The sequence below is a fragment of the Lynx rufus genome, unplaced genomic scaffold (genome assembly GCF_022079265.1).
Source record: "Lynx rufus isolate CCGP_SWC_20201006 ecotype Redwood Valley unplaced genomic scaffold, mLynRuf1.p SCAF_3, whole genome shotgun sequence".
In the NCBI taxonomy this organism is placed as follows: Eukaryota; Metazoa; Chordata; class Mammalia; order Carnivora; family Felidae; genus Lynx; species Lynx rufus.
In genome coordinates, this window is record NW_025814845.1 from 17,243,876 (window position 1) to 17,256,133 (window position 12,258).

At 40.6% G+C, this 12,258-nt stretch overlaps 1 protein-coding gene across 1 annotated transcript in view; it reads left to right on the forward strand.

The window, feature by feature from the left end:
- Positions 1–2,582: 2,582 nt before the first annotated feature.
- Positions 2,583–12,258, forward strand: part of ZCCHC4 (zinc finger CCHC-type containing 4) — a 50,789-nt gene continuing 41,113 nt past the window's right edge. Inside the window, exons 1-3 of the mRNA XM_047092007.1 lie at positions 2,583–2,709; positions 3,709–3,827; positions 4,527–4,609. Coding sequence (XP_046947963.1) covers positions 2,583–2,709; positions 3,709–3,827; positions 4,527–4,609 — 329 coding nt within the window. The remainder of the gene's footprint in view (positions 2,710–3,708; positions 3,828–4,526; positions 4,610–12,258) is intronic.

Sequence of the window (12,258 nt, forward strand, 5' to 3'; positions counted from 1 at the left end):
ACTGGACCCGTCTTAGTGGCCTGGTGTCAGAGACTGTGGTCTGCGAGCCCAGGGTCCGGCTCTGCGCTCAGGGCTCAGGAGACCCACCTCCAGCTCTGCCACTGGTTTCCTTTTGAGCATCCTTCTCTGTCCCTCTGCTTTCTTCCACCCAAGGATTTTCCTGTACAGATTAGACGATAAGAAGAAACTTCCCCAGCTTATTGTTGTGAAGTCAGAGTCTCGCCCCTCTCAGCAAATATTCAACACGCACGACTTTTACCAGATATGTCTGAATATAAGGTGAGGGTTTTGTTTTGTTTTGTTTTGTTTTGTTTTGTTTTGTTTTGTTTTGTTTTGTTTTCCTTCCCAAAATTATCCCCCGGAAAAGAGGGAACTGCCTTAATTTTGAAACCTTCCGATTCTCTCACACTAAAGGGTACTTTACCTTATTTGGGTCGACCTTTGTCATACTTGTACTGTTTGGGGAAGCTTACCCGTTAAGGCTGCAAATCCATACCGTCTTAGGCTGCTTAGAGAGGTCACCCCACAGAGTCGGGAGTTAAAGGGAGAATTAGAAAAATACGGATTCAGTGACTATTTTTGGTGATAGGAGTTCATGAATCCAACTGCAAATTTTGTAAAGAAGTCTTTTATTTATTTTTTTATTTTTTTATTTTTACGTTTATTTATTTTTGAGACAGAGAGAGACAGAGCATGAACCGGGGAGGGTCAGAGAGAGGGAGACACAGAATCTGAAACAGGCTCCAGGCTCTGAGCTGTCAGCACAGAGCCCGACGCGGGGCTCGAACTCATGGACCGCGAGATCATGACCTGAGCCGAAGTCGGCCGCCCAACCGACTGAGCCACCCAGGCGCCCCTAAAGAAGTCTTTTAAAGATCACAAATCTGTACCTGGAAGAAAAGTTTTTCAATAAAAGTGTTAGTGTTAATGAGAATGGGTAGTTAGGTCTTGAGATGAAATTTCTCAAAGTATCGTCATGTTTGGATCTAGAGGGTTTTTTAAAATTTTTTTAAAGTTTATTTATGTTGAGAGAGACAGAGACAGCGCAAGTTGTGGAGGGGCAGAGAGAGACAGAGAGAGGGAAAGAAAGAGAATCCTGATATGGGGCTTGAATTCACGAAACCATGAGATCATGACCTGAGCTGAAACCAAGAGTCAGACCCTAACTGACTGAGCCACAGACACCCCTGGGTCTAGAATTTTCTATCCAAATGACATATAAGTGCAGATAACGTGCACTGGCAACCAGTGCTGGACAGCTTGAACAGGGACATCGTTATGTCAAAGTCCAGATGCTGAAGGTGCAGGTGAGAGAATCGAGTGAAACCACTGTATGAAATGTGCATGAAAAAGAGCAATATATCTAAATTAATATGCCGTAGGACTAAATGTGTGATGTTAGATATGTGTGTGTAAATCAGTTCTTTAGAACTATAAGGAGAATTTTACTTTTCCACCCATAACCGCGCGTATGTGCGTGTGTATGCTATAATGTCTTGAAATTGGATAGACTGATTCTTCCTTCTTTATTATTTTTCAAAGTTCCTTTGGCTACTTTAGTTCCCTTGCTTTTCCTATAAACTTCAGAATAATGTCTTTACCTGCAAAAGTCTGGCTGGGATTTTGATAGAAATGGTGTTAAACGTGTACATGCACTAAACCTGGGGAGAACTGACATCCCTGCTATGTCGACTCTTAACCTAGTGACACAGTGTCTACATTTATTTAGACCTTTGATTTTGTCATTAGCATTTTGTAGTGTTCCACATACAAGTTCTGGACATGTTTGTTGGATTTACACCTAAGTATTTCATTTATCTCAGCGGTTGTAAGTGGTATTTCATTTCTAATTTGGGCGTTCACGTGATCATTCCTAGAATATGGAAGTAGGATGGGTTTTGTATGTTTCCTAATCTCATATCTTGCAACCTTGCTGACCTCAATTTCAGCTGGAATTATTTTTGCAGATTCCTTGGCATTTTCTATGTAGACAATCATGTCGTATGCAAAGAGGGACAGGTTTATTTCTCTCTCTCTGATGTATAGATGTCGATGCATATGCAACGATAACGTTCAACTGTTAACAGTTGCCCAAGAGGTAGAAGATGACAGTGTGACTCTCACTTTGGGGAAGAAAGAAGAGGATGTCTCCCTCAAACGCGGTTGCTGCAGCTATTTCTATTGTCAGCTACTGGTGGTGGTGATGCTGCCTTTTGGTCTTAAAACCCCACCAAACCTGCTCCAAAGAGTCCTCTCATCTTTTGGCTGTATTCTTACGAGAGGATGGTGCTTGGGGTACTAAGGGTAGAGCAGATAATAGGTGAGCTTATTGCACAGGTCCAATAAATTGCGTGCAAATATCCCCCCCATTTCCCCAAACCCTTACCCTGGTCTGCCCGCCAGGGACCCCTTTGGGGGCAGCCAGGGGCAGAAGAGACTGCCTTTCGGGGCGTAGCCTCAGCCCCGGCGGTCTCAGCTCCTCCTAGACGCGCGGGGGCGCTGTGAGTTCCCCGTGCCGCGTGGCGGCACTCTTTCTCAGACGCCTTTGTTTGCACGGAGGCTTTCGGGACGGTGGCGGGAAGATGGCGGCCCCCAGGGACTGGCTGGGAGCGGTGGAGGAAGAGGGGAACTCGGGTCTTCAGGGGAGCTCGGGAGTGGAGGTGGTTTTTCCTTCTGATCCCGCCACGCCTGCCCCGCTGTGCCCTCACGGTGGGTGCGCGTTTGGGCTCTGCCGAGGTTTCGGGCGCAAGGGGCGGGGGTTAGCCTGAAGATGCCATGGGCTTCTTACGGCTCCCAGATTTTTATGCTCTCTACCACCATGTGTGATCCCTAGAAAACGCCCTTTCTTCGGGATGTAGTGTTTTCAGCTTATTTAAGACACTGTCATAGGAAGTCCTCACTGTTGCGGTTTTGGCTCCGTGGCTGTTACGTTCCCCTCCCCCCCTCCCCGCCAAGGGAAGAGACAGTCTAAGCAAAGGGGATGCATGTTATTGAGTAAATCCGTTGCCAAGTACTTGTGGATTTCATTGGTTGTTTTGATATCTTTATTTTAAAAAGTTAGGGAGAAAGAGGGGCGTAGCTAGTCGACTGAGCCACAGACTCTTGATTTCCGCTCAGGTCTCGATTCCAGCGTGGTGGGATCGAGCCTCCCCGCCCCTCCCTCCGTGCGCTGAGCATGGAACCTGTTGAGGAGTGTCTGTGTCTGTCTCTCTCTCCCTCCATCCTTTTCCCCCGCTCGCGCGCTCTCCCTCTCTAAAATAAAAGATAAAAATTTAAAAAGAAAGGGAGAAGAATAGCGTGAATTATTGCTTAGAAACCAGACCTAGTTTTTCTCTAACTTATGGAGAGAGGATGTGCCCAACTCCAAAAGCCCAAATTTTCACTGAAAGGATAACTGGGTGGAGGTGGCAAAATGCTCAGTTCTCTGGACCCTGGCCATGTTTTAGTCTCAGGAGCCAGGTCATTCATCATGTAGACAGCAACTGACTACGGCATTTTCTTTCTGGAGAGACTAGTTTGTAAAAGCCATTTCTTCAGTCATCAGTGTCTAAACATTGTGACGGAAAAAAAAAGTAATTAAACAGAGTGTAGGTTGAATTATGACAAATTGTGCGTAAAACCAAATCAAGCTTTATTTAAGGGCAGTGAAAACTAAGAACTTGATGTAGATGACGATTGTTGATATGTTTTGTCCCTTTCTGGAACTAGGACCCACTCTTCTGTTTGTAAAGGTGAACCAAGGGAAAGAAGAATCACGGAGGTTTTATGCCTGCTCAGCCTGTAGAGATAGAAAAGACTGTAATTTTTTTCAATGGGAAGATGAAAAGGTATATCAACTTTGTGGACATATATGTTTTTATTTTTGATGTATGTGACAATTTGTTTGAGAATGTGTGAACCAATAAAAACGCAGTTTGAGCATTAAATGAGATAAATCTCTTTGGATAGATGAAGACATGGTTTTTGGGTCAAGGGACTGGAGTTTAGACCTACTCTCAACTTAACTCTGATTACTGATATTGTAAATAACTGTCTCAAAGACAGTTCCCTTTAAGATTCAGAGGTGTTAGTATAGATTTCTCCCTAACGAGTCTAGGTTGTGATCATGTCAGGCAGTGTTTTAGAAAAACTTTTTTTTTTTTTTTTTAACATTTGAGTGAGCATGTAGTTATCAGCTTGGTATCTTCTTGGACTCAGCTCCAGTTGAAGTTTCTGAAAATTTTGTCTAGAAAAATCCCAGCTTTGTTGGGTTTATTGGAATACAGTCTTGTATACGACTCTCCTGCACGTCTGTTAAAATCACTGTGAGATAATCCTGCAGGGCTTTAATATGTTTGGTATTGCTTCGTACTACTCTAGAACTTTACCAGTTTAATGTGTTTTGTTTTGTTTTCCCCTGAAACAGATGCTTGTTTACAACATTGAGCTGCTCTAATTGGCCTCTTAATGTCAGAATGTGATACCGGGTTTTCTAGGATGATAGCAAGTTTGGTAGTTTATTAAATGTTTTTTTTATTCTTTTCCAGTTGTCAGAAGCTAGACTTGCTGCCCGAGAAGCTCATAACCGAAGATGTCAGCCTCCTCTATCCCGAACGCAGTGTGCAGAAAGGTGCTGATGTGGTGTCATTTTTATTTATTATTTTTGTTTTGTTTTTTTCCTGGGTCCTTAAATTTACTTTCATTTTTTAAAAAGTTTTTATTATGGTAAAATATATATAACATAACATTTGCCATTTTAATAATTTTAAATGTACAGTTCAGTGGCATTAATTGTAGTCACAGTTATGCGATTGTCACCGTTATATATTTCCAAAACCTTTTCATCACCCCAAACAGAAACTCTCTTATCATCAAGCAGTAACTTCCCATTCCAGTTCTTCCCAAACCCTGGTAAGCTCTCATACAATTTATGTCTCTATGAATTTGACTGTTCTAGTTACCCCATGTAAGTGGAATTATGTATTTCTGATTTGGCTTTTTTTGTGCCTGGTTAATTTCACTTAGCATGTTTTCAGGGTTCGTTCATGTTGTGGCTTGTGTCAGAACCTCATCCTTTTTATGTCTGAGTAATACTGCATCACACACACACACGCCACATTTTGTTGATCTATTCATTCATCAGTGAACACCATTTCCACCTTTTGGCTGTTGTGACTAATGCTACAGAGAACATTGGCATACGAATGTCTGCTTGAGTCTCTGTTTTCAAGTCTTCTCTATATATACCTAGGAGTGGGATTATTGGATCATACGATATTTCTGTGTTTAGTGTTTTGCTGAACCACCAAACTCTTACCCACAATGGCTGCACCATTTTACATCCCTACCAGCAACGTACAAGGATTCCAGTTTCTCCACATCCTTGTCGATACTTACTATTGTGTGTGTGTGTGTGTGTGTGTGTTAATTATCTTAGTACTTGTGAGGTGATGTGTCATTGTGGTGTTGAATTTTAGGTCCCTAATGAGTAATGATGTTGATTATCTTTTCATGTGCTTGTTGGCCATTTGTATATCTTCTTTGGAGAAATGTCTATTCAGGTCCCTTGTTCATCTTTAATAGGGTTGTAATTCTTGTTGTCGAATTGCAGGAATTCTTTATATGTTGAGGGACATCAGACCCTTATCAGATATAGGATTTTTACACACTTTTTCCTATTCTGTAAATGGCCTTTTCACTTTCTTGATGATGTTCTTTGATGCACAAGAGTTTTTAAATTTGATCAAGTCCAATTTATCAAATTTTTGCTTTTGTTTTCTTTGCTTTTTGATGATAAAGCTAGGAATCCATGACCCTATCCACTGTTATGAAGATTTACCATAATGTTTCTATTTTGCAGCACTAAAAGAAACAAAACACTTTTCGAAAACTGTGGACATTTATTTTTAAAAATCTACATTGTTGAAATATTTTATTGAGTGACTGGAAGTTGACTCCTGGATTTAATTCTTTGGAGATCTGTGAAAGGCCACTTCCTTCTGTGTCACAGGCCTTGTTCCTGTGTGCTGGGAGAAGCTCCTTGCGAAGCCCCTGGTCTGGGCTGCTGGTGACAAATAGGTTTTTACTCTCACAGCAAGTGCGCCGGCTCCCTGGGCTGCTGTGTTCAGAAGGATTCTGAGGTCTTATCTAGGCTAAGTGGAAAGGAGAAGTAGGCTCTATTAAAAACATCTTTCTTGAGCTTCTTGGATTTTGAAGTCCTCTGATGGAGGAGGCTTTTCACAGGATAACTTGATCACCCCTAACCAAAGTACTTAATCAGTGATGACCATTTACTATATGGGAATTCAGTCAACAGTACAAAATATTTAAAAGGAAATTAATGTAAATTGAGCACTACTGTGAGCGGACTAGTGGGCTAAGTGTTTCACATGAGCATTATTTAATCTTGCTGAGGCAGTTTATTTACTTAGATGAGAAAATTGAGGCCTGGCGCAGATGAGGAACCTCATTAAAGCCATTACTACTGGAATGGCTTAGCGGTGACGCAGACTTACGCCCCTGATTCTAAAACATTTTTAAACATGAAAGCAGACGCAAATTAACATATGGTATGTGCTGATTTGATTTAAGGAGATCTAAGTGGATAAAACATGAGTTCTATAGAGATCTATCGTAATGACAAAGAATACCAAAGACGCAGAAAGTACAAAGTAGAAAAATATCACCTGTGATCTCTCCCCTTGAGCCCCTCATTTTGTTCATTTTGTAGTATTTTCTCTCAGCCTTTTTGACCTGTGCTAAAGTTTGTTTTACAAGGTTGTCATCATAATGTATACATAGTCTCTTATACTTCGCCATTTCAATTCTACCTGATAAGCATCTTTTTTATATTATTACATAAGGATATTGGTGATTCACTTAAACTATAAGAACATCTTGGTGATCTTGTTTCCGTATATAAGAACATTTCAGTCAGGAGCTAAACCACTGTTCTTTGTGCTGCCAGAATATGGCTTTTTGATAATCATTTTTGAAATTCCTATTTCATGTTAATTGGAATATCAAAGCATTGGCTAAAATATGAAGAATTAAAGAATTTTCAAAAGGTTATTTCTCAGAGGTCGTACTGTCATTTGTAATCTAGTGCTGATTCTTTAGAACATGTCTTTTTAAATTTTATTATTTTTGTTAATGTTTATTTATTTTTGAGAGAGAGACAGAGCCCGAGTAGGGGCGGAGCAGAGAGAGAGGAGACACAGAATCCAAAGCAGGCTCCAGGCTCCAAGCTGTCAGCAGAGAGCCTGACACAGGGCTTAAACCCATGAACCATGAGATCGTGACCTGAGCCGAAGTCAGATGCTTAACTGACAGAGCAACCCAGGCGCCCTGAGAACATGTCTTAATAAAATAATTTTCAACATCTGAGATCATCTGTAACCCATAACCTTGGATTTTGTTGCCCAAGCTTGCTTGCTTGTTTGCTGCTTCTTTCCTTCCTCTTCCTTCCTCTTCTTTCCTTCCTTCTTCCTTCCATCCATCCATGCATCCATATATTCATTCTTTGTTGAGAATGCAGATGAACTTAAAATGCAAGTAATGGAGTTGAGATACACAAAGATAACATTGTGCTAAGAAGAATGTGTTAAATGTAGACAGTATTTATAGAAAAAAAAGCTGGGTGTTCTGGGAGGTCAGCAGTGATACAGCTACTTTGTGCCTTAGCTGATCAGTACCGGTTAAGGACATGGGACTGGAACAGGTTTTGGAGGATGGGTAGAAGTTGAAGCTTTTTGAAATGCACTGGCATTGATTTCACTGTCTTGCTCTGTGATTGATGCTGCATGCTGTCTTATATGCTTTCTGTGGAGTAAAACATTTGAAATCAGTCATTCCTCTAAACACGTAAAATTTTGGCTTTTTAAAATCAAGGGCTTACTAAGTTAATTATTCTATGTTATTAAGTACCTGTTCTCTGAGTGTGTCTTCAGCTAGAAACTCGCAGTTTGTTCCTGTGTGTAAATGACCCAAAGGATGATGTACTGTTACTTGACATTGTAATTGTTTTCTAAGTGAACTTTCTACAACTCATTTACAAATGGTCTTAGGAAATAACTACACCATTTGAAAGTATTAAAATGCATTTAAATGTGATTCCTATTCTATAAAGCAAACTTTTATCTGTTACTGTGGAGTAACAATAGCTTTGCATTGGTAATTTCTTTTCCAAATTGCTAGAAAAGAAATATGTAGCTAGCCATATAAATTGGCTTGTTATACTTGATTTTTATTACGGAACTGGCTGTCCTGCACAGATGGCTAGGTGCTACAGAGAGGATTGGATATTTGTTTTTTTAACCTCACTCTTTGAGCCATGCTTTTGATTTCATGTGTTCAGTTGACAGATTTACATTTTGTGTCTGAGATTTGACTTTCCTTATAGTTTCTAGCTGCCTGTCATGCCCTGAGATGTTATTCTATTATGTAGTGTGCTGGCACCTTTATTGTGACCTATGAAGTCTTAGAGAAGATATATTTTAATGCTAAAATAAGCAATAATTTATGTGCATCCATATGGTTTTGTTTAGTTGATAACTTCATTTGGTTACGTTTTTTTCAGAGCTCAATTTAAACTCAGATTTTCAAGGTCTGCTATTAGGGAAATGCCATAAACGTAATTCGTCTACTCCAGGAAAGGCAAATGGAACATCAAATGGAGATCAATAAAAATGACATTTCAAAATGCTAGCCTGCAATTTGTGAATCATGCTGAGCCATGCAGCAGAATGAATTTCCTCTGCCCCCCCCCACCCCCAGTATGTGTAGAAAGTACCAATAAGGAGGGAGAGCTGAGTAATCTTCCGTTTTCATGTTCTCATGTTCTTCCTACCAAACCTCTAAAAAGCCTTGTGTCTGAATATTAAATTTAAAGCAGTACACTTGAGTGATTATGATGTGATTTTGAATGGAAAGATAAACGCACAAGATCTCAGTTTATCTTTTGTCAAGGAAAGGTTAACAAACCAGCAGTAAAACTTTCCGAAGAGCAATTTTGACAGGGCACAAAGATCTCGAGGTGCAGGTTCACTTAACAGTATTCTTCTTTTCCTTTGTTTACAAGTAATTAAACTCAGTGTCCTCAGTGCCTTCAGAGAGTCCTGTGTCATGAGCAAATTGTACACCGGTCATTCATGGTGTTTTTAAACTTTCGTCTCTTCCTGGTGAATTTGCGTCTTCCTCCTTCAGTGGGCATCGCTTGTTGAGTGATAGGTGGTCCTTTGGACTGGGTTTAAGTAACAGACCCTGACACAGCTCTAGCTGTGGGGATCTTCCTTCTCGTTGTTCCCATAAAGCCCTCGATTGTAGTCGTCATTCTTTCAAGGATGGGTATTTACTTCCCTAATATCCAACGTATGCCCTGTTGTTCCGTTTTAGTTCCTGACTGCACGTGTCATACCCTTGCGTTTGGGGACCGAATCGTAGATGACGGCAGTGACACGTGTAGTTCCAGCAGTGCATTGGGCCGATTTGGAGAGATGGTACCATGAAGGGCTGGGACAGTTTTGCACGTGGAGGGGGTGGGGAGGGACCATCCCAACCACATCATGCCCTCCGTCTGGCTGATGGCGTTAAAAATCCTGTCTCTGTCATAGTGAAAAATACGCATCTTAGAAGTGATAAAATGGGGATGGCTGGATTTTGCTTTGTGATCCTGTCTGACTGGCTTTCGTTTAGTGGCTAGATTTATCTCATTTTCATAGCGGGTATAATAGATAACACTTGGTCTTGGTTTTGCTGTATTGATGCTTCCTGGTTTTCTTCTCTTTGTTCTCTTTTACTATGTGGCGTATGTTGGCTTTGCTTTGTTTCATTTAATGTGTGCTGCTTCTGTTTTTTTGTTCTTACGGTTGCTTTTCTAGCTTTTTATATCCTATTTAATCCTTTCTTTAGATGGTCTTCATCCATCTAAAAGTGAGAGATAATGAACTATCCCATTTTGGTTGATTATTTCTTTTTAGGAATACCCTTTATGCCCTTGACTATTGCTTATTGCTCTGTCCCTCGATTTTTCGCTTTGAAATGATATCTTTTGGTCTCTGCCTCTAACACACGAGAGCACCAGTGTCCTTACACTGTCTCCCACCTTCTCTGGGACTTCTCCGACCTCTTGTGTTGGGATTTATGTTATTTACATTTTATACTGTAACCGTAATGCCCATATGATTCCGTTGTTATTCTGTGGTTAAATGGATTCGGTGCTTCCTGGAAGCCCCTTTGCTGTACTTGCTTTATTTATCTCCCCTATGGCTAACATTCATATTCTCGTGATTTTTACTTTTTAAATAAAAGTCTCACATTCATCGGAAATTTTCAATAAAAATTCCTATGTGGCTGTTGTATGATTCTGTTGATATGAAATACCCCAAACAGGCAAATCTGTTGAGACAGAAAGTAGAGGCATGGTTGCCAGGGGCTGGGGGTTGGGGAACGAGGAATGACTGTGGACAGGTTCAAGGTTTCTTTTTGAGGTGATGACGATGGTCTGGAATTAGATTGTGGTGATAGTCGCCCAACTTCATGAACACTCTAAAAACTGCTGACTTGTACGCTTTAGAAGAGTGGTTGTACGGTATGAGTTAAATTTCAGTCAAACCAAAATCTTTACGTGGCAATGGAATCAAACAGTTCTGTGAGGTTTCACAGAGAACAACGCTCCTGTTTCCACCCTTACGTTTCTCCTCCCCAGCAGCAACTACAGTCAGCCGTTCTGGCTAATTATTTTAGAATTTGCCTTCCTGTCTGTGAAATACAAAACATGCTTGCATTGCCACTTCCTGATTTATCAGGTTTTGGAATTATCTATTTCCTGTGGAAGAGGAGGGTTTACCTTTCTTCCTCTCCTCTCCTGCCCTCTCCCCTTCACCTCTACCGCCCCCCACCTCAGAATCTGTACCTTTTCACTACCCCATTTGTATATGGTTACATCATAATTTTGGGGTTAGATTCATATTTTAGCATTTGCATTATTATAACTGTGTAAATGCTGCTCATAGCTGAACGACCTAAGAAATCATAGTAAGTTCTTTCCTACACAGCTTTTTGTTTTCTTTGGAGTTAAGAATAGTCTTGGATTTTTTTACTGTTGTAGCTGCTATTTGCTTATTTATGTGCTGATCACTGCTCCAACCGCAAACTCTCTGCCAGTTGTCTGAATCCTTTCAGAACATTCAGATGTAGCACAGTCTTTTAGATCTTAGAGAAATCTGTCCTAGGGCTTTCAGAAATGCTCCAGTCTGGAATGGTTTTCCTTTCTACCTGGCACCTAGCAGTCCTGCAGTTTCTTCAGCAAGGACTTAGATTGTATGACTACATAACCTGAGTTCTACGAAGTCCTTTATTCTTTTTTTTTTTTTTAAGATAGTTTTCCTCGGGTACTTTTTTATGTTTGTTTCTTTTTCTTTTTTTTAATGTTTATTTATTTTTGAGAGAGAGAGAGAGAGAGAGAGAACGTGCGCAGGAGAGGGGCAGAGAGAGAGGGAGACACAGAATCTGAAGGAGGCTCCAGGCTCTGAGCTGTCAGCACAGAGCCTGACGCAGGGCTTGAACCCATGAACTGTTGAGATCGTGACCTGAGCCGAAGATGGACACTTAACCGACTGAGCCACCCAGGTGCCCACCTGCTTTATTCTTGAGTGGCACCCAACTATAAAATTATTCAGATTACATGTTTTCCTTGGAACAATTGCAGGATTGCATCATGTCCTTCAGAGCAGGACTTCTTAAATGATCTGTGTTAAAGGATCGGTCTTTTGTCTGTTGGCTTTTTTATGCTCTTGTTTTTATTTCCTACCCATTGGGGTCAGATACTTTTGTAAACCTGGTAAAGATAAATTAAAGTAAAATGAAAGTCAAATGAAGAAGAGAGAAGACATACAAAATACAAGCCCACATTTTTTATTGTTAATTTGAACAGACATAAAAGTGCTCTAACTGGTATAAAAATTCTAAATACATACTCTTGATGTCTGTCTTTGTGTCATCAGGAACTGGTAACAGTTGACTGCCAGCACCAGTTCGTGGCCACTTGTGAGGAACACTGATCTAGAGTTAAATGTGGTGCTGTAGAAATCTGAGGCCAACCTGATTTTTACTATCCAACAATTTTGAAATCTTGTGTTTCTGGAAATACCTTTATCTGTGCCGATACTTGATTGATACCTTTGCAGATGATGGAATTCTACGTTGGAAATATTTTTCCCTCAGATTTTGGAAGGCAATGTTCCATTGTCTTCATTTTAGCTGCTGAGAAGTTCAAGTTCA